This window comes from Rissa tridactyla, chromosome 5 (genome assembly GCF_028500815.1).
Source record: "Rissa tridactyla isolate bRisTri1 chromosome 5, bRisTri1.patW.cur.20221130, whole genome shotgun sequence".
Classification (NCBI taxonomy): Eukaryota; Metazoa; Chordata; class Aves; order Charadriiformes; family Laridae; genus Rissa; species Rissa tridactyla.
Window position 1 is genome coordinate 38766821 of NC_071470.1, and position 26588 is coordinate 38793408.

The following is a 26588-nucleotide window of genomic DNA, read 5'->3' on the forward strand; positions in this document are numbered from 1 at the left end:
TTTAATGGGCAGCAGACACACTGCATGAGAAAACCACAGACACTTCCCTTCGCCTCAGTCCGGGTCTCAAGTTTTCCTCAGGGAGCCCATTCCTACAACACAAAGAGAGTCCTGAAAAACATGGAAGCCCCCATATATTGGCAAGCACTCACGATATTTTTTTTTTTTTTCACAGGAACCAACCATCTGTTTTACCAACATCCACCGGTGCTTTAATGCACACCGGGGAGAAAGCTTGCAGAAGCTCTATGTTTGTAAATCAACACCGCCGAACTGAGCGTTGTATCCCGATTTTGGCTGCAAGGCTCTGACATGAGGAGGAAGGATATGAGATCCATCAAGATCCATTAATTAGGCAGGCATGCTGATGAGGGACTTTTGCTTCTGGCAGGGCTTTTGGTCATGCCGTGCCTTTTGGGGCTATCTGAGACCATCTCCTCCCAGGGAGGACTTCATAGACCAAGCTCAGTTCTGTAGAAGTAGCACATTAATGTTTTTTACCTGGTCACCTCCTCTTTGCCTCTGTTTTCCTCCAGCTCATCTGGGATGAACCAACAGTCCAGCTGGATCGGTCACTCTGATAGGGCTGTCAGACATCCAGAAACCATCATGAGCATCTTCCAGCCATCTTCCTTGCCACAGACATGGACTCACGGTATTTGTGGGCATCCCCCTTTCTGACCAGTGTTTCCCTAGGGAGGAAGGGACAGCCCAAAGGAGTTAAGTGGACCTTGGCGAGCATCTGGAGGGGAGATCTTGGAAATTATTGTAGGGGTGTGGGGGGGGTGTTCTCACTTAATCAAAGATATCTTTTGAGGAAATGGGCTTTTCCAGACCACTGGCACTGAAATGCACTATCTGATGCCTGAGTGATCCCATTGCGTGTGGTGACACAGAGATGGGAAACCAAAAGCCTCTGAGGACTGACAGATTCACAGCATTTTGACTAAATGCTGAATCTCACTTGACTTTTCAGCTGCAGTTTCTATTCAGCCTGAAATGAATCTAAATATCCCTAACTTAAGGTGCTGGAGGAGGAGGACATTTCTGGGGAAAAAAGTGTTCAGTCCAGGAACCAGCTGTGATTGCTATATTAGGAGATTTAGACACTTGAAAAAAAAAAAAGAAAAAAAAAAAAAGACTGAAAAGCTAAAAATACGGCCTGAAACATATAGTCTGCCTAGGATCTGCATTTTCACCTTTCTTTACTATGGGCTCCTCTAAAGCAAGGAAGAAGGGCACTGCAAACACAGACCAGCCCCACAACGTTAATACCTCCATAAAAGGTGTAAGATAAGCCATCCCAAAGCTCTCCCCTTAGGTATCACGCCTGAGCTTTTACAAAATTACAAGCATGAGAAAGCTGTATCTGGGACAACGTGTGATTATAAAATGCAAGAGGGGCTGAGCACAGCCTCTCATGGCTGCCCAGGGCTAGCCCTTGTGCATGCCAAATTAAAAGGCGCTGCTTGAGGCACCCCAAGAAACTGTTACCCTTGCCCTAGAGCAAGTACCAGAGGCACAGAAGGTGCTACTCAGGAAGGAGATGTTTTCCTGCTTTTCTGTTGGTCATCAGCCTCAGCACAAGTTGATTATCCCACTAATTGCTGGGCAGATATCAGTGTGATGCTGAGCTACTAGCATGCATGAGGGCTTTTCCACCTGAGGGTTAGAGATATCCCAGCTGGTGCCCTTTGCCAGCTAGTTGTGGTGGCCCAGAAGGGAAGGAGCTGGGGGAACTGGTGAGCATATTGACCAGGGGATGCTGCTGATTGCTACATTTAGCTCCTGATGTGCTGGTGAGTCTTATTAATCCAAGTTTACACTTTAAAGAGAGAATAGGAACTTCCAGGCAAGAGGATTTATACGCAAGGACTTAACAGTTAAATTTATTCATGGCTAAACTGAGGAGCCCAGAGTTATTAAAGCATGAAATTGTGCCAGTCAATTAGAGCGTCAATCATAGCCAGCCTCATTTAGGAGAGTTGCTTTAATCCCAAGAAAGGAACGTTTTTTTTGGCCTAGTGAGAGAGCACGTTGACTTGAAGTTGGTTTTAGTGAAATGGCTGTTCCTCAGTTACTGTTCAAAGATTTGCCAATGTTTTTTTTTTGGTTTTGTGTATTATTTTCTGCTGTGCTTCTTCCAAGGTGACTTGTGTTATGCTCAAGTAGAGAGACAGATGCAATTTGAGCTGGAGATGGAGTAACTCTAGTGGGCTACACAGCAAACAAACAAAAAAAAACCCAAGAAAACTGATCAAAGAGACATTTTAACTGGCAAATATGAGAGTTCAGAGATGCCTTTTGCTTTTAAGCATATAATGGATTCTTCTTTTGTCTTTAAAACACAGCAATTAGATTATTCTGCTTGTCACTTTATGCAACATGTGTTTGTTTTATTTGCTTTTAAAGCCTTTTTTTCCCTCTGGGCTGAAATCCCAGAATGCTTACTGCATCAATGGTGTGTTTTTAACAAATGATGACTGTCCTTTGGCCCTACATATAGCACAGCCATATAGAGCAAGTCACATACTTTATCATAATGAATGTGTAGTCAGGAGAAACATCTCCGGAGGTGGTTTACCTGGAGATGAATGTAAGCCTAGGTGCTGAATATGATCTCTTATTCCTTCTCTAGCAAAGATCATGAAACAGAGACAAAACAGTCTCAGGGTTGGAGGGGAAACAGGAGCTCAGGGAGTCCAAAGGCTTGGCCAGGCTTGCACTGTAAGTCATAGGAGGAGCTTGGTAGAGAGCCCAGCTGTCCTGCCAACACATTTGTACACTTCGTTCCCATTGATGACTAGCAGCAGGTATTTCACTTCAGCTGAAGATATTTTGGAGGTGAGGGCAGCTCTGTGCATGCTTTCCAATGGCAAAGTAGCGGTGTGAGAGTTGGCAAGGTTGGTGTGAGGAGGAGGTGGTGTCTGACCTGGCTTTGCACCGTTCCCCTTCCTGCAGAAGAGCTCTTCCAATGCCAATCCTGGCTATGACATGAGCCAAGGTAAGGTTTTGAGTGATTTAAGAATAAAACTCAGGCTGCAAGACAACTCTGGACCGCTGTCTGACTGCAGTGGATCACACAAGCTTCCAGTCCTACCTGCTCTGCTGAGTGCAGAGGTAGATAATCTGTCTTTCTAGTTTGTTCCAGGGCCCTGGACACCAGCTGGCCACACTACTACATGCATTTCCGCCTGTCTCCTCCTTCTTTGGGAAGTGGTTCATTCCCTTCAAGAAACAGGTCAGGCATGGGTCTGGGGATGGTCCACCCCACGGACCAGGCTTTGTAGGCACTATGGGTGAGGTTGCATCAGGTTGGGTTCCCACTGCTGCTCCAGGAAGCTTTGCAACTCAGGCACCACTGCATGGCCCGATACAACACTGCAAGACACGCAACACACATGCATACACAAGGAGACTCTTGGGGTCGTGCTATTGAAACATCACTCTGTCTGTGGGTCAGTCCTCATGTCATTCTGGATACTCTGAAGATCACAAAAAAAAAATGCTTGTGTGCATTTAAGAATCTATAAATATATACCCGTATGTATTTGTTTATGTGTTAGTTACAGGCACAGCATTGTCATGTAAGGCTCAGAGGCCAACAGTTGGGTAGGGTGGCCACAGCCACCTTGACCCAGAAGAGATAAGCTTTCAGCCCTATGGACTTGAGCCTCTCTGTGCTGCTTAGCCGGGTGGCTTGAGGTGCCTTCCAGGAGCAGGCTTTAACAGTGTCGGTGTAACCTGAGTTTTCCTACCTAGGGAGTCGCCTTGCCTTGCCCAGCCACTGTGAGCTGTCAGGGACAATGCAGACAATCAGGCTTTCTGCGTGAGTGTTGGCTGGAAGCTCACAGGAAAACATAAATGCAAGTCCACACGTTTTTGGTTTTTTTTGTTTTGTTTTGTTTTTGTTTTTTTTTTTGTTGTTGGTTTTTTTTTTTTTTCCTTCTCCCTTCTGGTGCCTTGCTTGAGGTCTTGGGAAGGGCATGTATATTAGTGTCTGTACTCTCCTGGTCACCTCTGTCCAGCAAATGGGTCCAAACTGAAACAGGCAAAGGGGAGAGGAACAAAGGGTTTGTCTTATAAGAGCAGACAAAAAGATTTTTGTCTCATTCCCACCTAGACAGTGAAATCTAAGACATCGTATGATTGCTCTCTATAAATATCCTGAGCAGGGTGTGCAAAAGGTAAGCGCTGGAAACAAAGAGGCATTTCATGGAAAGATCTTGCTGCCAAACTGGAAACTGCCCAGATCTTGCAGTGAAGGGATCCAGGTTGGGATGGGGAGGGGACATCTTGGATATTACAGTTGTGAGGGTCTGCAAAGCTCTCAAAAGGGCAAAAAAAGGGGAAAGCTTGGGGGAGCTTATTCTTTAGCTTGGCCTCGATATGCCTGAGAAAGGGGTTTCATAACAAAGTGTCTGTGAGGACCCAGGAGGTCCCTCCAGTCCTCCACCCCTGCCTCTGTAATGAAGATAATAGCACTTCATGCCTTGCAGGGGGATGATAGACTAAGTATGTTGCAGAGGGAAGAGCACTGAGGTGCGACAGTGATTGGAGCATTATATATACCTGAGACAGTTGCATCTAGCTGTAATTTGCAGTATTAAAAATGAGCCTATTTAATTACTAAGCTGCAGACTATTTTTTCCTGTTCCCACCTGCCGTGAGATATTGTAAGGAAAAAATAGCACATGTGCAAGGAGAGCCTTAATAAAAACTGTGGAGCAATCTAAGTGGGTCTCATCTCCATAGGTATCAAGGTAACTTTTCTTGGTACTAAGAAGACATTTTTCCGAGGCTGCCTGTTTGATTTATTGTCCAGATCCTAAACTGGAACATCTCTGTCTTAGTTTTGGCAGTAAGAACAAAAGTACTAAGCCTAAGATGTCCACATTGTTTTTCATTTTGCTGATGGATGTTTTGACAGCCAAGAGACTTGTTGCTATGATCTCTTTTTTTTGTTTTGGGGTTGTTTTTTTTTTTTCTATCACTTCTTTTCACAGGACACTGTGGGGTGGGGAGAGGCCTGAACTTCCCATCATGTGGTGGCATTGTGTCAGTCAGAGATTTTTTTATTTTTTTTTGGTTAAATCCCAAATAACGTCTTCTCAGCTTTCTAAAAGCTGTGATATTTTTGAACGGTCACCATCTTAGTCCCTGTGGCATGTAGAAGAAAGTGCGTGTGTGTCTTTTTAATCACTGACTTAAAATAAAGTTCATTGGCAATTTAGGATGACCTCATTTGAATCTGGTCGGACCCTCCAGGGTCAGCTTTGACCCTGAATTGTCAGGTTAGCGAAGCTGAGTAAGCTAGATTTGCCAGCAATGAGACTTCAAAACCAAGGAGCCAGGTCTTTTGGGTCAGTGCATCATTGATGCGAAAGCTGATGTCCCACAGTTCCTCCAGGTCCTTTCACATGGCCAGCTAAGCATTTGTGCATCTGTCACATCCAAATTAAACCACGAGTCTGCTCTAAATGTCCACTTCAGCCCAAGATCTTGAGCTGGGCAGAGTTGAGGGGAAAGACCACGTGCTGGGGCAAAACTTTACCTGTGTATCTTCCAATACAGGTAGGAGGTGCATGCATAGGAGACCTAACTCTCTAGCTATATAATCTAGTGCACTATAATCTGTAATAATTATAATACTATTATTATATTATGCACACTATAGTCTAGTGCATCACCTTCATCCCAGATCTGACCCTCAAGAGTTTCCAACATGCACTGAAGCACTCACAATTTTCGCATCAAGTTAAAGACTCGTCTTACTTCTCTCTACTTTTCTGTGCTAGAAATTGCAAGGTGTCTAACCCATTTAGATGGGTGGTCTGATTTTAATGGTGTCACTGATACAGACGATGGCATTACTTGTATATGTGGGATTTCTGAGTCATCACCAGCCAATTATGCCAAGTGTTTTGCCCCAGCTTTCCAAGACAGCTACAGCTCTAGCTGTGGCAGAATTATACACAGGCATGACAGGATTCATCCTTTCAAATGCAGATACCTCCAATGTAGACATCTACTCTAAGCAAATCCCTGTGGGCTCTCTTTATAGCGTGTAGAAAGAAATAGTCAGTTTAGGGTGCAATTCATCTCATCCACAGCAGACATCTACATTTGGCCAAGAAAAATCACTTCCTAACAGTGTTTATTTCTTCTCAGCAATGGCAATGGGAGCATTGTGTGACTACCTCAAACATAAGAAGGGATCCAAAATCAGGTGACATGAGCCCACCCGTTTCTCTGGTCTGTGGAGAATTTTAAATTGACCCTCAATGAAGAGAAGTGTTTTGGTGACTCTGGGTACCAGAGAAGCAAGTGGAGATAAGCTATGTGTCTTCATACTGCAAGGATTTGGGAATCCTTCATTGGTAGGGCCTGTGAAAAGTAAAAGAATCTAGTTCTCTAGCCAGTCAGGTTTGTATTCTTTTGAAGTATTTCCTGAAAGAAATTCAAGGAAATATCTAGCCTTTTATGTCTAAACACCATCCCCTATAAAGTTTAGATCCCAAAATGCCCTCCTGAGAACAAACTGTAGAAAGAGGAGTCTCCGTCGTGCTGTGCTGTGACCCAGAAGAAGAAAGGAAGTGCGGCCTCTTCAAAGAACTGCAGCTCATGCCCTTTAGCTGCTTTTTAGTCTGTTGAATTATTACTGCTATGCTAACAAAGCCCATTTTGATTGCCTTAATCGACTACCTAAATTCTGCAATATGGGAGTGAACTCAGCCACGAGAGCTCTGAGTTGAAGAGCAGCAGTTGGTATCTGGGCAAGCCATGGTGTGAGAGGAGCTAACTCAGATGCACAACATGTGCGTGCCAATTCTTGCGTGGGGAGGTTGCCAGAAGAATATCTCCCCGGGCTTGACGTGCCCTAAATATTGTCTTGCAAAATTATCCATCAGAGCACAGGCTGTTATGGGTAGCAACCCACGTATGGCAGCGGCCATGACCAAGAGTTGCTAGCCTTTAGATTTGAGCACAACCTTTTTTTGTCACAAATTGCAAAATATTATTGGAGTAGGGGGAGGCACAGTTCCCCTCTTACCTCCTTTTGCAGCTCTGTTCGGTGATTTGGAAGACTAGGTGCTAGAATTCAAACCTAATAATGGGATTGTCTTGATGTATTGATTTAGTCTACATCTGATGGTTGTACTGCTTTATTCTTCTCTGGGCTCGGTAGTATTACTAGTAGTTCATCTTTGTTGACACATCATTCCTTGAAGCTTTTTTTAAAAAAAAAAAAAAAATAAGTGAGTTTCATAAAATATATGTGCTATATATAAAAAAAACCCCAAACAAACAGAGGTGGAAAGGTGCTACATCACACTGATTTCGAAAAACAACACATATCCTGAATTGCTATTTGCTTGGTTTTCTTTCCCTGATCTTTGGTTCTTGCAGCACTTTCTCACAGCAATATTTTTGCTTTCTCTGTTACATCTTTTCTACTCCTGCTAACATTTTTCCAGCCACAGATGCAACCCTAGATTAATTCTGAATGTTGCTTATTAGAAAACAACCTTACATTGTAAACTAGTGGGACAGGAAAAATCTGAATGAATATTTGGAGGGTCTTCAGGCTAAAATTTGATAGTGCCATGCATTTTCTGGTTAGGACCAGTTTTCAGAACTGCATTAGGTGCCCAAGAGAGAAATGCTCTTTTTTTCCAGCACTCTTTAATGTCTTTTAGTTCCTGTTGTTAAACTAAGGACTCATCATCATTAGACACTCCCAGTCAGTTTTCATTTAATTGCCAGTGGAAAAACATAAAGAAGTAAGTGAGGAAGAACAGCAAGACAAAACTTAGGAAATTTGTCTCCCAATGGGATTTGTAAGTAGCCTGTTATTTTTGACATCCAGACATATATATGGGTGGTGGGCAACAGAGTATATAGCTACTGGGGACAGATGCCTCTTTGGTGACTACCGGAAGCACGTTATTTTCCTCCTAAAGCAGCATGAGCAGGTCCTACAGAGACAGGTATTGCTTGTAACAATCTATTTCCCAGCTACTTTGAAGGCAATGGCATCCCTTGGTTTGATTCTGCAATCCCAAGCCCCAAGTTAATTGCTTTTAGTTTAATGACAGATTTATTTCTTTATATTGCTGCTGTGCAGATGCTACAGCCCTGGCTTTATGATGCCGAGGTCTGGCAGCCTTGAAGACTCGGAGGGTGTCAGTACCCATCTTCTCCCAACAGTCTTCCACCATACCAGGAGGACGTTACATGCTGGCCTGGCACCGAGAGCTGACAGAGCCCCAAATCTGATCCAAAGTGCTGTTTGAGTTATTTCCCCATGAACTGTTGTGTTAGCAGGCCCATGGAGACCATGCACAGGTGGGGCAGGAGGGGTGGGTGACATGTTGGTAGTGCCCAGGGTGCTGGGTATTCGGGCTGCACACGAGGAACAATGTGTCTGCAGACACCGTTGAACACGCCAGTCTGTTCGCACGATGGATTTGTTCTTGCTAAAGGCTGTTGGCATTCTGATGTCTTTTGAAGATATAACAGAGAAGCGAGTCCTGAGAAGTGACAGCGCTAAACTCTGATTAATGTCTCCAAGGAGCTAGATAGTCAACCAGAACCATTTTCTGTAAGCTGCATCAATTTCCATATGTAGCTCAGATCTATTTATTTTTTTTGACAATGCTGTAGAAATGTGGTGTTTGGAAAGAGCATGGTTTGTTATAAGGAATGTTTCTCCTTCGGCCTTTAAGAAGAGATGAAAAAGATCTCCCAAAGCTCTGTTTAAAGAGCCCAGGATATTAATTTTCATAGTAATTAAAAGGTGATTGTCCCACACGCTCCCATGCAATTCATATGTGAGGGTTCAGGTCCTGAGCTAGGAGGTCTGCACACAGTCTTGGGATGGGAAGAAGCATGGCAATGTGAAGTTAAAGACTGGTGGAAACCACAGGTATCCCCCATGCAGCCATGCTAGGATCTTGCAGAACCGTACTTAAAATCTGTTATTACTTCTCATTTAGGGACACCACCTTCTAGAGATGTGACTGCAGTTCATCCTGGTATGTTCACACCAAGCACGTGATATAAGCTGCCCAAAAGCTTTAGTCTCCGAGTTAAATGACCCAAGCATTTCACAATCTAAAAATGTACCTTTGGTGTTCAGATTGTCTGCATTCAAACAGAAAGATCACAGGCTTCGAGCAGAGTCCTCGTGAGCTGTGCTAACGATTTACAAGCACAGGACTGTGTTAACGTACTGTCACCAAGTGTCTGGCATTTGGCCGCTCTCTTCCTCCCTCTTTTCCGAACTGCTGTGTTAACAGACTGTTGACCATGTTTGAAGGGTCAGAGATGTGAAGCTAAGGGTGTCAGAGAAGCTGAAAAAGTGGATCCAAATAACACAGTTTTTATACAGCATTTCTCATCACCTGGAAAGAGTTAATTTTCATCGTCTCTTGCATGGGCTGGAGCAAGTATTGCAAGTTTCCAGCCATCTACACACACATCACACACACACATTGCAGCCTAGGAAGATTTTGCTTTTTTTTTTAATCGCTAGAGCAGCTTTTTGGCAAGGTGTGCAGCAGCAGACGGGTCCCGCTGCTGCTGCCCAAGGTCCATGTGCTTGGCAGGGGGAGCAGGAAAATGGACAGTGTGCGGAGGCCGCCCAGATGTGAACCTGAGTGTAACTGAAATAACCCGGCATGTGGATGCTTTGGAGGGGGGCAGGTTCAAGGCTCAGACTCAGCACTTTGATGCTGAAACACAGCAGGGTTAGCGTGTAAATCCTGGGGGCTGAACTAGCTGTAGTGGTAGGAATATACCTGTCAGTGACCATGCCTCTGGGATGGCTGTTCTTGCTACCAAGCCATGTTTTCCTCCAGCAGTCAAAGGATGTGGGACTCAACCAAGTTTACGAATGTTGCCCTCCACCAGGTTGGATGCCAGACCTTCTGCTAGTGGGGGCTGCAGAGAGCTCCTCTTCCACCTAGACTGGGAGACCATGCCATGTTACACGTCCACCTTCTCCATGTCCCGTGCCCGGGGACCCTATTCATGTCCATCACCAGCAAATCCTACCCTGGTCCAATTGCCACTACCTATGAGCTGTTCCTTGCACCCTGGGGTCAGCTGCTTTCATGAGACCTCTTGGGTTCACATGTTCCATCACAGAGCCACAAGACCCTTCCTGGGGTTACTTTTCCACAGGAAATGCTGCCTTTTCACCCTTTTTTTTTTTTTTTTTTTTAAGATAGCTATGGTACGCTTGTCACAGGGAAGTGGATATCTCAAGGCGGAAATGTGGAAACAACCCAGATGGGAGTTTTTGTGTATTGTAAACGACTGCCCACCTGGATGACCAAGGGGTCAAGTCCAAGGTTCATCCAGGAAGAAGTATTGATGCAACCAAAGAGAGCTAAAGAAAACTGTGTTTGCAAGATATGTTCTGTTTCCCTCGGAATAAAACGTTTGTACAACATCATCTTTCAACTCCCACTTCTTGATTTCTTCCAAAATTGTATGTTCTGTGTGAAAGATCTTGTGGTTGTTAAAATAAAAGTTGAACTGTATAAAAGAATCTGCTTCCTTCCCTGTGTGCCAGTGCTGAGAAGGGCTGGAAATAGCCACTTGTTGCCTTAATTATGTGTCACAAGATGACTTCATAGCAGTGGCTTTCCCATTCATTTCTTGTTACTGGGGCTTTGCTTAAGCTCTATCTCAGAGTGATGCACCGGGTGAAGAAAAGGAATAAAGTCAGGTGACTGAAGATCTTGCATGGTGAATATGAAATGTGTACAGATTAAGACGGCAATAAAAAAACAAAGGAAAACCATTTCTTAAATAGGAACACAGGTGGGAAGTGTCATGTGGCTGACTTTTAGTTTTATTAGACTTTCAACTTAAATGCTACTAGGAGAAGGCTCAAAGTAGAAAGAGCTTTTTCACATGGTGAGTAGGAGATCTGTAGATTGTCTTGCCAAAGAATAGGGATGATAAATTTTAATATGTGTTTGAGTGGAAGACTAGGCAAATCATCCAATTCATAGAATGATTAGGTTGGAAGGGAAACCTGGAGGTCTCTGGCCCAATGTCGTGTTCAAAGCAAAGACAGCTTCAGAGGTAGATCTGTTCTCTCAAGACCTGATCCAGCTGAGGTTTGAAGAAGAAGATTTCCCCCACCTCTCTGGGTGAATCTGCCTCTATCTTCCCCGTAATCCCCCTCAAGGTAGTGGCTGGCCACAATCAGCCCTCCCCTTTGCCTTCTCCTTGACAGGCTCAGCAGTGACCTGGGCACCACATCCTGTTCTTCCAGGTGCCCCAGCCTGGGCTGTTACATGTGGTTATGTGGTCCCAGATGCGAGATTTGGTATTTGTCTGTAGAAAAGCAGGAGGTTACACTGAGGCTTGCACAGAAACCATGTCTAAACAGGGAATTTCCTGTTCTGTTCCAGGGAAAAGTTGTTGGATACTTTGAAAGCAGTGGAGGGTGGGATGGCATATGATCCAGACTGTCCTTGTTCTACTGTTCCTCCCAAGGCATCTCCTTATATCTACTGTTGGAGAGTGACTCATAGGCTGGATAGAGTTTTCATTTCAAAGAGAAGAATATGGCAGAGGTCTACAAAACCATAACTGGTCCAGAGAGGGTGAATAGGGATGATCACTCATTCTCCTTCCTAATGCAAAGATTAGCCAGTGTTTAATGAGCTCAGCAGATGGCAGGTTCAAAATGAATGAAAGGAGATAGTTCTTTACCTGAAAAGTAATTAAATTGTGGAACTTACCGCCTCCGGGTGGCAGAGTGGGAAAAAAATAAATAGGTTAGAAGAAAAGCACCCATTGGAGGTTATGAAACACTACAAGAACGTTTCTGGCTCAGCAAGTTGCTCAACCTTTAATTGCTGGGACAAGGAAGGATGCACAAGAGCTACCACAAGAGGTTTGCTCGTCTGTTTCTGTAAGAATCCACCACTGGTCTCTGCTCGAGACAGGATCCCGGGCTAGATCAGCTTCCAGACTGATGTGATACAGCTGTCTTAACATTACGTTATCATCACGAGGTGGTAGAGATGGCAGGACCTGAGTGGACATGAAGAACGTGGTGGGTTTGCTGAGCTGTCCGTGCAAATCCCGGGCACTCGTCTCTCTCGGCCAAACCCATCCACATAGTGCTGACTCCAGAGGGTGGGGAGGTTTCATGCTCTTTGGGAAGAGACACGCAGGCTTTTACTGCCTTGGGCTTTTCATTACATCTCTAGCTGATCTCGCCTGGCTTTGTTCAACATCATTATCAAAAACTTCCAAACCCCAGCTGGGGCAGCCTTAGGGCTTTGTCAAAACTGTCTTTTCTCCCCAGATTGCTGCTGCCTGTGTTTCTGTATGTATTTCCCTTGCATGTGGAGTGGAATAAAAAGCTGACTTGAGACCTACTCGTTTTATGCCTGAATTACTTCGATTTTCTCTGCCCGAGGCTCCTCATTCTTTTCCACTGTGTTGCTGCTATTCTGCTGGGACCCTCTCATTGCCCATTAAGGTTTCTCTTGTCCTCCTAAACTGATGCTTTTCTCCATGAGCTCAGATTTTTGCCTAAACATGGACTCCTACAGAGCTAATTTCTCTTAAATCTCACATAGTTTGGTTAGGCACATGCTTGCTCACCAAAATCAGTTTGAAAATGGTTCAGATTTATTTTAAGCCTTTTTTTTTTTTTTTTTTAGATGCCAAATGCGTTGATTCCTGTCTGATTAAGCAAAAACCAAAAGAAAACCACGGTGTATTTTCAGCATGATTTAGCGACTCATCTACAAGGATCTTGACATTGCTTAACTAAATGACTGGTGCTCACTCATGTGTGGAAAAGGCCTTGGTGTCTTTGGATGCACATTATTAAGGTTAAATAACCTAAACACAATTTAATCTTGGAGAGTTGAAAAGCAAAAGTTTATGCTGATGTCTCACAGCTTGAGACAATAACTACCGGAAAAATTGGGCAAGCTACCTTATTATTTTTTTGAGCAAAATATTTTGTTTCAGTGAAGCTACCATGTTGAAATGTTTTTGGATGCAAACGTTTGGAATTGTATTTGGGAACGAGGCTTGTCTTTTAAACGCAACTACAACTTAAAACAAAAATACAAGGAAAAAAAAAAAAAGATTATCAGGTAAGCCTTGAGTGAAACAAAACATTCAATTCCAAGTCAAAGAAAACACTGATTTTTAAGACAAATGAACCATTTTGCTTGATTCCTTACTTAGAAGAAATTTGGGGTTTGGATCATCCAGAATCATATTCTTTCCCCTACTCTTTTTTTTTCTGGAAGAACCATCAAGCCAGAAAAAACAGTATTCGTCTGACTTTTTGTTTAGAATGCTTAAACACTGTTTGATAGCTCTTCTGCAGGATACTTTTAAGCAGTGCTAGAAATACCATCAGAATAGAGATGTTTAGTGGAATTAAACAAGATTATGAATTTTGAAGGCAGTTTAAGAACCCGTAATACAGAAAATAAGTAAAACCATGCCACTATGACCTTAGGCATATGAATATACCGCAGCAGAACAAACCAGACTCTTCTTTATGTGCTGAATATGAAACGGGCTGTCTCGGGGCTTTCACATCCTGATGAGGCAGGCTAAATTAGCAGCTGGTTAGTTTTAATCCAGACAGCTGTGTCAAAAGGGCACCGTTAGCTCCATGGCAGGGAAGGAGCTGAGGGAGCTTGGGGAGGAATTTGGACCCTGCAGCAAATTCATATCCTCGTGACAGGCCAGACCCAGTGACCAGCTGCGGCTAAAATGTTGTGACAGAGGAGACGATGGCCCAAAGTGTTTTCTGGGAGGAAAGGACTTGTTTTTGACAAGCAGGTCCTGAGATGGGCAGTCAGACTGTGCCCTAGAGATGTGGTGCGTGGGGACTTACTGTATGGGCTTGGAAGAAGAAGAAGCATCACAAGACGTTGCAGCCAAGCTGGGGAAGGGTGATGAGCAGCAAGCGCACGAAGGTGAACATAGAATCATAAAATGGTTAGACCTGGAAGGGACCTTAAAGATTACCTTGTTCCACCCTGCCCCCCACCATGGGCAGGGACACCTCCCACTAGACCAGGTTGCTCAAAGTCCCATCCAACCTGGCCTTGAACACTTCCAGGGATGGGGCATCCACAACTTTTAGGATAAATATGTTCCAGTGTCTCACCCCCCTCAGAGTAAAGAATTTCTTCCTAATACCTAATCTAAATCTACCCCCTTCTAGTTTAAAACCATTGTCCCTCATCCTATCACTACACTTCCTGATGAAGAGTCCCTCCCCATCTTTTCTGTGGGTCTCCTTTAGGTACTGGAAGGCTGCTATAAGGTCTCCCTGGAGCCTGGAGCCACCAAGGGAAAGTAGAGAGGTTGTGGTAAGGTTTAGCACCAGTTCACGTGGCAGCAATGTGAAAGCAAGAGAATGAGGGTTTGCTCATGCCTTCTCCTGCCTCATTGCATCGGTGGGGTCTCTGGTTTGCGGAATGCAAGGCCACTCGGATTTCCCTGGGCAATAGCATCCATCTTTGGCAGAGCAGTGGAGGACAGGTCCTTACTGCTGGCACGCATCCTAGGCATTTCAGTGAGGCTGGATTTTGTTTTCAGCCTGGACAAGAATATATGACTTTAGAGGTGCACAGCAGCCTCTGAGCAGTAGACGCTTGGGACCGAATGTGGCTGCAAGGCACACAATGCTCTGCCTTCAGCAGACAGTGAGGTACTGTCACAGAGGGCACAGGTGGCCTTGCACAAACCTAACACCAACATACAACCTTAGGTAGCAAACAATGGGAGATGGATAGAAAGCTGTTAACCATCCTAACAGAATCACTCACCACTCTCCAAAGAGCTCCTGAGTGGGACGGCAGGTGAAGCAGGGCTCCAGCTAAACCTGTAGGATCTCTCCTGACTAGGTCCTCCTTCAAAACTCTTTACTGTCTGATCTTTAAACATTTCCCATTGGAGATCTATATAACAGCTACAACAACCTTGCCTGCTCCTGTGTGAAATTCTGGCTCTGGCTGTGAGGACGCAAGCTTGGAGAACATCTGGACACGCTGTTGTTCTTGTGCCCAGCCTCTCAGTCCTTTGGGACATTCACAGTGGGCTCGAACCATTGTCCCTGCTGTGAATCACCAGTCTAAACTGGAGACCCTCTTGGGCATCTATAGAAAAAGCAGGTATAAAAAGACATAGGAGAGAAATATCTATTAAAAAGATGGGAAATGAGACCACAAAAGTTTTCACAGGAGAGATCTTGATTACTAAGCCAAACCATGCCAGCAGTCAGCCAAAACATCCAACAGCCAAATCATGGAGTACCGCATGATGTTGCAAGAGATGGGACTGCCACCACTCAGGCACTCTTGCTTGGTGAAGAAAATCTGTAATGGAGGGAGCACTAGAAACCCTTTTCCCGAGCCTCTGAACAGTCTGGCTTTGACAAAAGAACCCAGATAAGAGACACTTAAACAACTGACCCCATGGAGCAGACATCACCTACAAATGGGCAAGGGTTTGCGGGGCTGCAAAGCAAAGCTGGTGCAACAAGGTTGGTCAAGAGCAAAGAGGACTTCAGGAAGACAAGTCCCACGACCACATAAAAGTAAAGAGACACTTTCAAGTCAACGTGACCAATGAATCTACACCAAAATAAGGAAACCAGACTTTTTTTTTATATATAAAAAAAGGATATGTCATTTAGTGTGTTTTTTCAAGCTTGCTGGACATCATACTGAAGCACTGTAAAGCTGTCAGAGAAATTAAATACTTTTTTCTGTTATCAACCAAAGCGTGCTTTTATGGAGTCAATTAGCCACAAACTATGAACACACATCACTGGTCTGATAATGAATTACAGTACAACCCAATAAGCATAACTGTCTTTGCTCACTGGCCATTGCCCTCATGAGGAGGCCGTTGGACTTTCCTATCCATCCATAAAGGAAACTTCGTGTCCATTTGTGTTTCGTTCTGTGAGCGTGCCTCTTTCAAGTGCTGCAGTGCTACAGTGTGAGGGGAAATGGGGTCATTGGTATTACTGCTCTGACGTGCAAACCCGGACACGTGCTCAGTGTGTAAAATGCAATTACATTGGTGGAAAGAGTTCGTATAAGCTGGGATGGCATGAGTGCTTGGATCTATAACGGAGCCTATAGCTGCTGTCATATTTGATAGAGAAGTGTAGCCATCATTGTCTTTACATAGCATATCGTGTGCCCTCCACAGACCTTAGAGCCCTTTTGGAAGGTGGAGGGCCACAGTCTTACCAAGTTTTTAGGGTTTTTTGTTGTTAGTTGGTTGGGAGGGTTGCTTTTTCTTTTTTTTTTTTTTTTTTTTTTTTTTTAACAGAGGGGGAAACTGAGGCACAGAAAGGTGGTGTGACTTGCCCACAGTCGGTGGTAGACCTTGAACCCACCAGGTCTTGCTGAAGACTTCTCAGCTCCCACCTAGGACATGGTGAGAAGGAAGGGCTGCCCTCTTGTTCCCAAGGCGAGGAGAACCGCAGCTCCTCCTGGGGTGAGGGGAAGGGATGTCACTCTCAGTGTCTGGCAGGGGGACAATGGCACGCATGGTTTCTGCCAGCCCTGAGAGGCCAGGAACCTGAAATGGAGAGGCAGGAGTTCGTTGGTCAGGCACTGAGTGGCTCTACAGGATGCATTCGTGCCTCTCTGTGGCTTTCAGAGCCTCGTGCATGCTGGCGGCGGAGAGCCTCCTGTTGATGTTCCTGTACCTGCACCTCAGGAGGTTCCAGAAAGTAGTCCTCAAGTCTCGGTTAAAGAAAGCATAAATCAAAGGGTTGATGAGGGAGTTGGTGTATCCCAGCCAGAGCAGAGTCCTCTCCAGCCGCAGGGGCATGCAGCTGCAGCGAATGCCGCAGATGAAAGGCCGAGCTGTTGACATCAGGAAGAACGGCAGCCAGCAAAACGTGAACGCCCCCACAATAATGCCGAGGGTCCTGGCTGCTTTCTGCTCCCGTTTGAAGATGGAAATATTCTTTCGGTCTTGCCGGAGCAGTTTGGAGAGCGTAGCGCACTCCTCCACTGCTTTGGTACGCTTGGAGCTGTGGTGGCTCCGGCTGGAGGCCTCCAGGCAGTAGACGCCCTCCTCTTCGTAGTGCTTGGGTAAGTTCATGAAGCGGTGCTTCTCGGCACTGACCTTGGCAGCTTTGTAGATCCGGATGTACATGACGAGCATGACTGCCATGGGGATGTAGAAGGCAACCCCCGTGGAGTAGACTGTGTACCCAAAGTCCTGGCTGATGAGACAGACTCTTTCCACGGTGACATTCTTGGCCCAGCCAAAAAGAGGAGGAAGGGTGATGGAGGCAGACAGGAGCCAAACAATGAAGACCATCTTGGCCATCAGCTTCCCATTTTGTCTTACAGGGTACGTCAGCGGCCGAGTAATCCCCAGATACCTAGAAAAAAAGAAGAGTTGCAAAGGGTTAGGAGGGTTGCAAGGCATGAATGCTGTTGGGTGGTGTTCATTCCTAACCAGCTGTTAATAATCCGTCACAGGAGAGTTTCAGCCCTGGAAGTGGGACACAAGAAAAGAATTTTCCCCAAATGAAGATGTTCCCAGGGACACGCAGCTGCAGGGTCTCCTGTGAAATGCATTTCACACCCCCTCAGCTCTCTTGCCTGAACGCCCTGTGTCCGCTATTCCCCACTGCTGTTTTGCAACCACCCCATGCATGATGTCATTTAACAGCCGAGTGCAGTCCGGGCTCCACATGATTTCCTTGGGAATAAAGATGTTTACAAAAGCTTAGTTTTCCACCAGAACTCGTTTGTACAGAGAGCATGGAACAGCTTCTAGCCATGGCATGTAACTCACTCCAGACTGTCGTCTTCCCCCTCCCAGGGAAACACTCAGGAGTGGGATGAGCGATCCACAGAGTAATACTTGCACCAGGTTATGTCTGGACTGACACCAGATGAAATGAATAGATTCATACCAGTGTTTAATGGGAAGTGGAAAGGACACCTTTCTCTTGTTTGTCCAGGCAACTTGGGGATTTGGGGAAGAAATACAACCTGCAACTGAGATGTCCCTCTGGCAGTGTGACAGAAGGAGCAATCTTGCTTTTGGGAAGACTTATGGATGTGTCTGGATGGGCACAGAAAGCAAAGCTAGTGATCAGGGGATGGTCTGTGGTGCAAGACTGACAGCTGTTGACTCACAGCTTCTTTCAGCTGATGGACTGTGTGTTTGTGTCTTGCCGCACTGGCACCCGTGGGAGACACCACCGTCAGCAGCACACCCCGTCGCTCCCCTTTCCATCCAGACTGAAATACCGGGACAAACCTACAGGTTCCCACAACGTTTACGGGAGATGACCTCTAGAAACCAAGACAGGAGTAAATGCCAGTTGCAAACAGCTGGAACAGTCTGCTCCCTTGCATGGCCCGTAGCTCCTACAGTGGCGGTGTCCAGCCCTCCCTGGAGAGTAAAATGAGAGGAGCTCTGAGGAGAAGATCCCAAAAGCCTGTGGTGATCCGTAGATTCACAAGTGCCGATGCCTGAAGTTAGGAGTTACCTTGTTAGCTTGACTGAAAAGAGATAGAGACTGTATCACCCATCAGCTCCTGCTTGGGCTACGGGGTGTAATTTTGAACCATTCCCCATCTTGATTGAGAGGGTTCATGTGAGTAACAAATTGTGTCAACTGTTAGTTGGCAAATGTAAAGTAATAAATCCGTAGGGAGTTGGCCACTGACAGCCAATGTTCCCACTGGAAAACATCAGCCTGCTATCGAGTCTCAATCGGTCCAGCAAAAACCTCCAGCTGTTCTACGGATTTCTTTTATGTTACAGACTTTTTGATTCAAACCTGCCTGCTCTCAGGATTTTGTAGGCATTTTTAGGGAGGATCACATCACCTCTTAATTATCTTGGATAAACTGTGCCAGTCCAAAGAGGCAGTGAGAACAGCACCAGTATGGATACTTTTTGCTGAAAGCTGTTCAAGGGAAGAACGGGCTTTTCTGCCAAAAGGAAAATTTCTGCAGAGAATTTTACCTCTGTTGTATCATTATTCTTTCCCAACAATCAATCTCATTGTAAGTGTTAGGAGATTTTTCTTACCTTTTCCAGATCCTCCCCGAAGATTGGAAGAAGGTGGAAATAAAAAAAATTATCCAATTCCTCCTCCCTTCCTCACTGCTAAATAAATTCAAAGCCCAAAGTATTCCTCCCTGACTCCCTGATAAAATGAATTTGAATTCATTCACCGAGTTATTCTTTTCCTGTTTTCCTCTGTATTTTCTTCAGCTCGCCTTAGTCACAAAAAACCAAGCGAAACTCTCCACGACCACCAATGCCGCTTGAATGCCCAGCAGCACTACAGGCTGAAGGACGACATTCATGGATGCAAAGGCAACGCAACCTCTTGGGAATAGGCTTTTAACCCCATCTCCCCGTGGGGCTCTGTCTATGAAGGGGGAGACCCGGTGAGACAGAGATGGACAACAGGGTTGGTTCTGGTGCTGTGCTTCCAAAACGTACCATTGACTCCTTCCTACCTGGGCTGAGCACAGCGGGAAGGGATGAGCCTTGCTGGAAGATCAGGACTAGATGATCTCCAGAGGCCCCTTCCAACCCTATGAGTCTATGAGTCTATGATTCTATGACTCAGAGAGATGGGTGGGAGCAGGTTGGAGGGATGCTGCCAAATATCCCTCCTGCTGTAGGAAGGAGCTATGGAGGGAGAGAGGAATTGATATCCCCTAGGCTGCGAGAAAACCATGCCCTGCTGCTGCATCTCCAAAGTCAGCACCCAAAAATCTCTCCTCTGTGTATCCAAGCCAAGAACTTTGCAAAGTAATATATGCTGTGTTGTGTGATATCCTTTATTATGCTATTACTGGGTTTTCTTTAGAAGCTGCTCCACTCGGGATTTGCTGAAACTTCAAGGAATTTACACGCTAGCCAAGCAAAATGCACAGTGACAAGATTCAAAAAGCAGGCAAATCTGACACGTTTCATCTGCGGGTGCCTTGTGCAGTTGCTGCTGGAGGAAATGGGGCTGTTTTTAGGTCTTTGCTTATAATTTTGATGAGAGCGGGAAGACCTCAAAATAGGCCAGCGTTTACAGCAGCGCGGGAGGTGAGATTGCACAGACATGCAATGAAATTCAAGTCAAATTCTCTCGCTTTTAGTTTTTGTGTGCGTGTGTGTGTGTGTCTTGTTGTTAATCAAGTTTAGTAGTAACCAGCTAACAAAAGCCAAATCCCACAGCAGCCATTTACCGGAGGTTTGTGCGGCTTTGCAGGACCCCCACCGTGCAGAGCCGATTGTATAGTCGCCTGTTCCTTGTGCAATAAACTCCTTCCACGTCCTCGGTCCCACAGATGCCTGGGCAGCCCGAGCCCCGGCCACGGGGTAGGAGACCTGCCCCAGGCTGGGCTCCACCACCAACCCCATGGATGGGCCAATTCAGCGCATTTGTTCTACACTTAGTGCTTATAATTGAATCTTTACACCAGGGATTAAATAATAAAGAAAAGGCAAACCTCTTCAGGGTGCCCCTGCCTCCATTCTGCAGCTGGCAAACTGGGAAAGGACAAATCTCCGCTCACACGGGTTGGTTGAGCCCAAATGAGCCCAGAATTGGGGTTTCCCAGACCCCACTGTTTTACCACAACCCTATGCCTCCTCTGGGCCAATTTAAGCTCCGTATCTTGTTTCCAGGCTGACACCATGCTGGCCCCATCCTGCTGAAGGAGAGGAAACCTCCAGGTGGAGGATGCAAAGGGCATCTGGAGGCTGCAGCTCCCCGTGGCTTCATCTGCCCATGCCCTAAGCCAGGGCTTGGTGGGAGCATCCCAGGGACACCTTCCAGCTTGCGGGAGATATAATGCAGGGATCTACCTGGCCTGGGACATGTTCGGATGAAGGACAAAGGAAAGGCGATCCAGCAAAATGCTGTGCTGGTTTCATCCCACTGGCTCTTTCGGGAGGCATCCTTTTTACTGAGGAAGATGCCAAGTCAGAGCATATCATCTGATTTTGGGTAGAAAATACTTGCTAGGGAGATGGGAGAGCCCCAGCGGGGCTGCCAGGGAAATGGATGGAGACTTTCTCCTCCACTAGGGAAACCTGAAGTGATATGTGGGGTTTGGGGAGCTTCCTTTGTCAGCTGCTTAGCATTTTTATGGAGAGCTTCATCAAAAGCTGAACAGCCAAAAGGGTTTTTTTCGTTGCTGTTTTGTTTTTGGTTTGTGGCAATAAAGAATCTATAACATTGGCAGGCTTTTATATAAGAAAAATGTAAGAAAAAGATGGATGTCTCCAGCATTTTTCTGTTTTGATTTAAAAGAAAATCAATCAAGCCCCCCTTCAGACAAGATTAGTTCTACCAGCTTCGATCAAGAGGCTTTTAGAAAGCGCTCTGCATTAACAATCAATAATAGCAGCCTACATTTTAATGGTACCCATCATCTTGGGCAAACCAAGCATATTTTATACCTAACCTAACCAAAATGTGGTTCTTCAGCCATCCATAAAAATGCAACCTTCTCTTTGGCAGAAACAGGCAGCTGCCTAACCATGTCGACCAAGGTGGCATTCGGGACAGAACTAGAGGAGATATTTATATTTCTAAGAAGGACCTGTGCTGTTCCTCTTCTTGCAGGGCTTGCCATCGTCACTGGGGGAAATTTCAGTTAGTGCCTCACTGAGATGACCTACTGTTTCATCTCTTTTGGAGCATATGTTTCATCCTCTCTGCAAATTCAGCTATCCTTTTGCTTTAGCTTTGCAGTCGGCTTTGCTTTTGTACAAGCACAGAAGCTGAAAAGTATGTTTTTGGAGATGTTTCCATCAGGATCCAAACGAAAAATCCTGCCCATCTGAAGGCCAGGAGGAGGTGGTGACCCAGGTGGGGTCCTGGATCCATTCTCTCCCTCAATCCACCTCCATCAACTACCTTGTGGGAGCAGCGAGGATGACGGCTTGACGTGGAGCAAGGATGACTTACAGGATGCTCAAGACACTACCCCAGGATAATTCACACATCTCACAGCCTGTTCCTGGGGATCCTCAGGGTAGAAAGCAGTGGGACAGTGCCCCAGTCACCTCCTCCTGCTTCATGCATCAGAGGACATCCTAATTATTCCCTTTCCCTCCTCAAGCTCCGGCATGTACTGTGCCCACCAGCCCCCCTGCACTCACAGCACGCCCTTCCTTCCACCCAGAGCCGAGGTGGGCACAGCCAGGACTGTCCACCCCCTTCCCTCTGCCCTGCCAGTCCTCCTTCTGCTCAAATTGCAGCCTTGGCTCTTTTTCTCTTTCCTGGATAGAAATGCATCTTGAGCAATTCCCCTCTCCCCCATCAGGCGTTCGGGGGGTGGGGATGAAGGTCTGTGAGCAAACAGTGATGCTGCAGCTCAGCCGGGCTCCCAGCACACTGCGGTCCCCTTGCAAACACCCCCGAAGAACAAGCCCCTGCCAGAAGACTCCCATTCTATGGCAGCCTCTTGTATCACAGGCTTTTCCTCCATCACCATGCAGAGAGGTCTGAAGCACAGAAAGGTCAAGCCGTTGTATAAAAACATCCAGCAACCTGCTCCCTCTGTCGTTTCTTTTGCTGCAGCTCCCCTTCCCTCTCCGACATCCAAAAAGGGCGGTGGGGTTTGCTCAGATGGCACCTGGAGATGTTGCAGCAGAGCTGAGTAGGTGCTTGAGAGCTGCGTGGGACCGTGTGCCTATGGGGTGGGGTGGTTTTCCCTCTCTGCAGCTCAGCGCTGGCAGCATGACTTTTGTTGCAAGGGCCTGAAGTTGCCCTGCACTTGGGCTCCTTGGAGCCCCACCAAGCCCGTCTGGGTGAGCCGGGCAGAGATGCTCCCCCAGAGAAGCAGGGGGGTTGCTGGAGACAGAGGAAGTGTAGCCACGAGTGCCTCCAGCATCGCCCGGTTAGAAGAGATCCTCCCTGGCTGTGTGACCAGTGGGTGCACCTTAGAACAGCCTTGGGCCTGCTCCCATTTCAGCCAGGGATTGCAGTTACGCAGGTGCAGCTCCTGTCCGTCCTACGCTGAGCAGCTGCCTCCCCGCTGCCTTCCCTGTGGCCCTCAGCACCGCCCGGGATTCAGCCCCCCCATGCTGGCATCCGCACCTCCCCAGTAACCTCCTGCCCGGTCCCTTTCCAGCAGGGAAAGACAAAACAACATCAAACGGAGGCACCTGCCTGCTCTGTGTCCTCGGATTTTGGTCTGCTCCCGGGAGCAGTGACACTGGGTGAGAGAGACGTGATGAACAAGTGGAATAAATTGCAATGATTTTTGTGAAAGGTCTCTCTTATTTGTCGGCATGTTTGGAAGAGTCTTTCAGGAAGAGAAGGGAAGGGAAATGGGAATGGAAGGGAAAAGGGAAGGTAAATTTTTAAAGCAAAGCCAATGTGATTAGTATGTAGCTGCTTACCGTGCTCCTTAATTATCAAGAGGAAGCATTGACATATTTCATTACTGCATTTGATCTCTTCCCTCCAACAGACACAGACTTCCCTCAGCTCTGAATACACCTGCTTTTTATGAACAGAGTTTTTATTTAAAAAAAAAAAAAAAAAAAAAAAAAAGTTGAGAGCAGAGCAGGACCTTGCCATGCGGCCCGGGAGTGGTTTTGCCTTCTAACCAGCAGCGCTTGGCCGATGGGGGCCATGGAGCCAAGGGCAGCTCGTGGGGGAGCAGGGGCTGGCTGGCAGCGAGGGCTTCAGAGCAGGGACCTGCTGCTTACTTGCCAGGGAATAATGCCAATCATCAGCAGCAGGATTTTCCACGTCCTTTCTGCTTCGTCACTTAGTTTCATACCTGGGGAGGGTGACCAGGGTGGTTGTATCGCAGTGACGGCCGGGACATGGGCACAGCACCTCCTGGGTAGCTGCCGGCACCAACACCGGCCCTGTCGATGCTGCGCAGTGCTCAGCCGAAGGCAAGCATCTCATCGACTGTCTCCTTCCCTGAGCTGCTTATCACAAACCAGCCCGGCTCAGCAGTGCCGGCGTAAACCCCAAACCAGCCCCCCTGAGAAAGCCAGAGCGCGCATCAGATCTGGATCCGGCCCACCAGCTTGTCAGCGCAATGTCCCTAATGACGCAGGCTGCTATAATTAGACCCACGGGGGTGCTGACTTGCCCGAGTCTTGCCAATTTGCCAGACGGGCTTAGCCTTTCCCTCCCGACCCCGGGTGTGGGTGTTGAAGCCAGTGAATCCTCACAAATGCCTGCACTGGGTTAAAGCAGGGGTTTCGGGGGCTTGGGATGGGGTGGGGGGAGTTGCCGACATCCTTAGCCGAGGCACAAGTCCAGGGAGCTGCAGAGCATCCCATAGGACTGGGCTCCAGAAACCCACAACCTGGATTTTCAAAGTGCATGTGGTGGTTTTTTGTGTCTTTTTGTTTTCTTTAATAATTTAATGGTCCAGCCTCCTTCCATGGAGAAGGTCGGGACATGGGTCTATCCTCTAGGCTCTGTTCCTCAGGCCCAGGAAGAACAACGTGAAACAGCTGCCTATAGAGGTGGAGGACTAAGCAAGTAACTTAGCGAAGTTACTTGGGAAAGCACCTTAAGCCCAGCTCCTCCAAAGGAGCTGAGGCACCTAATTCATACAGAAAGCCCTCAGCCACCCCATGCACCTGGAAAATACACGCAGAAGCATTTATCCAACAAGGAACATTATTCTGGTGGGCTTCAACCTCCAGAAACACCCTCATATTTGACCCCACCTGAAAACATAGCAGGTGCCTTGTTCTCCCTTACCTGTCCACGCTGATGATGCACAAGGTCATGATAGAGGCGGTGCAACACATAACGTCCATGGCGATAAACACATTGCAAAATACCTTCCCAAAGAGCCACTCTCCCCCCACCAGGTCTGTGATGGTCACGAAGGGCATGACAGCAAAGGCCACCGACAGGTCGGCGGCTGCGAGGGACACCACCAGGTAGTTGGAGGGCTGCCGGAGCTTCTTGACGATGCACACAGAGATGATGACCAGACCGTTGCCAGCGATGGTCATGAGGATGATGATGGAGAGCACCACTCCAATGACAATCTTCTCAGTGTCCCCATAGAGCAAGATCTCCTCGCCACAGTCCGTCGCGTTGGTGAGGTTGGAGGACGGCACGTCTGGCTCGGCTGGGATGGAGGGTTCCTCAGTCATGAATGGATTCGGGAGCGATTTCTGAGCCGGGTGCTGCTGCTCTGCGTTCTCCACGAAGAGAAGATGGTGCTCCAGAAACCGCCTGGGGCTGGCCCTTAGCAACATGCTCTGAGCTCACCACAGCGGTCAACGGCACAAGTTTTCTCCCAGCAGTGACACCTCCAGTGACAAACCAGAACATTTTATCACAAACAGGCCCAGAAGATAAAATATGCCCCCCCTCCCTCAGCTCAATGCCTCCCAAAGCCACGGCTGGATGTCACATGCTCAGCAAGAAGCCGCGTCCCAAGTCTGCTTGAAGACACACAGGTTGCTGGAGGATGCTCAGAGAAACCTCGTCTCCACTTTTAAAGGAGCACAAGCTGCTCAGTCCTCCTGCAACGGCTGCCTGGTCGTCTGCGTGCTTTTCCAGAAGGACAGATAAAGGCAGCCGATCATAACTGCCCACGTTACGATGCATTACTGTCAACCTGTGCTGCTGGTCTTGCACTTCTTCTGTGCACCCGCACATTTAAATCCCATGAAATTACATGCATATTCTTGTGCGCGTATATCGGAGATTACGTGCCAACACAAGTCACAGCTACAAATGCGTGCACAAACATTACCGGCTGTATCTCCTGCATGCCTTAACACACAAACTTCAAAGCTGTGACTGTAAATCCATGCGCATGGAATGTAATGACAACACGCGAGCGTAGATACCCACCGGGGCACGGTGCAGAGAGAGATACGGCAGGCAGTGAGAGCGTACCCATCGCATGCAGCATCCCCGGGGCACCACGGTCAGGCAGGTGAGGCTCAGGGCATCCCAGCCTGTGCCTGGAGCCGTGAGCATCACCACCACACGCATGAAAAAGGTACAAGGAGAGCAGCTACTGTGCTTCCACCGCCGGGTATTCAACCCGGTAAGTATTTCCCAGCCACCGACAGGGAAACTTTAGGGCAGGGTTCACCCCTCTGCAGGGCTCCAAGCACCACGCACAACCTGCAGCCTCCTTTTTTTCTTTAAAAGACCCTTTTCCCCTTAAATTAAAGCAGGATTGCAACCCCTCTCCCCATCTTTGCAGCTCCCCCCCCCCCCCCCCCCACCTCAGGCAGGGGTGATGGGGGTCCCGGAGTTACCTGTGCCGAGGGGGTGAGACATCCTCCAGGCGAGCCCCTGCGAGCTCCGGGCAGGCGAGAAAGCAAAGAGCCACCCCCGGAGCATCCTTCTCCCCTCCCCGCCTCGCTGGTCCCTCCTACCGCCCTCCCCTCGCCTCTCCCCGGGCAGGGACCCAGATGGTCCCCGCCTGCCTCTGAGCCCCAGGGAGGAGCAAAGGCCGGGGGAAGGGGGATCCAAGCCGGGTCCTGCAGCGATGGGTGGTGGTGGAGCGGGGGGGGGACGACGCGACATGCGAGGACCTCGAGGGGAAGGCTGGAAG

General features: G+C 47.3%; 1 protein-coding gene across 1 annotated transcript; it reads right to left on the minus strand.

Annotated features, from left to right (window-relative positions):
- Window positions 1-15498: 15498 nt before the first annotated feature.
- On the minus strand, window positions 15499-26383 carry LOC128910074 (5-hydroxytryptamine receptor 7-like). Its single transcript, XM_054202903.1, has 3 exons — window positions 26290-26383; window positions 24761-25323; window positions 15499-17425 (listed from the first exon to the last, which is right to left on the minus strand). The coding sequence occupies exons 2-3, from the start codon at window positions 25267-25269 to the stop codon at window positions 16654-16656; spliced, it is 1281 nt and encodes a 426-aa protein (XP_054058878.1). The 5' UTR covers window positions 25270-25323; window positions 26290-26383; the 3' UTR covers window positions 15499-16653.
- Between the last annotated feature and the right edge of the window lie 205 nt (window positions 26384-26588).

Excerpts from the sequence above, each read along its gene's own strand:
- LOC128910074 (XM_054202903.1), bottom strand. The coding sequence starts at position 25,269 with ATGTTGCTAAGGGCCAGCCCCAGGCGGTTTCTGGAGCACCATCTTCTC. Across the intron at positions 17,426-24,760 it reads TGCATCATCAGCGTGGACAG|GTATCTGGGGATTACTCGGC; the intron begins GTAAGGGAGAAC and ends CTTTTTTTCTAG.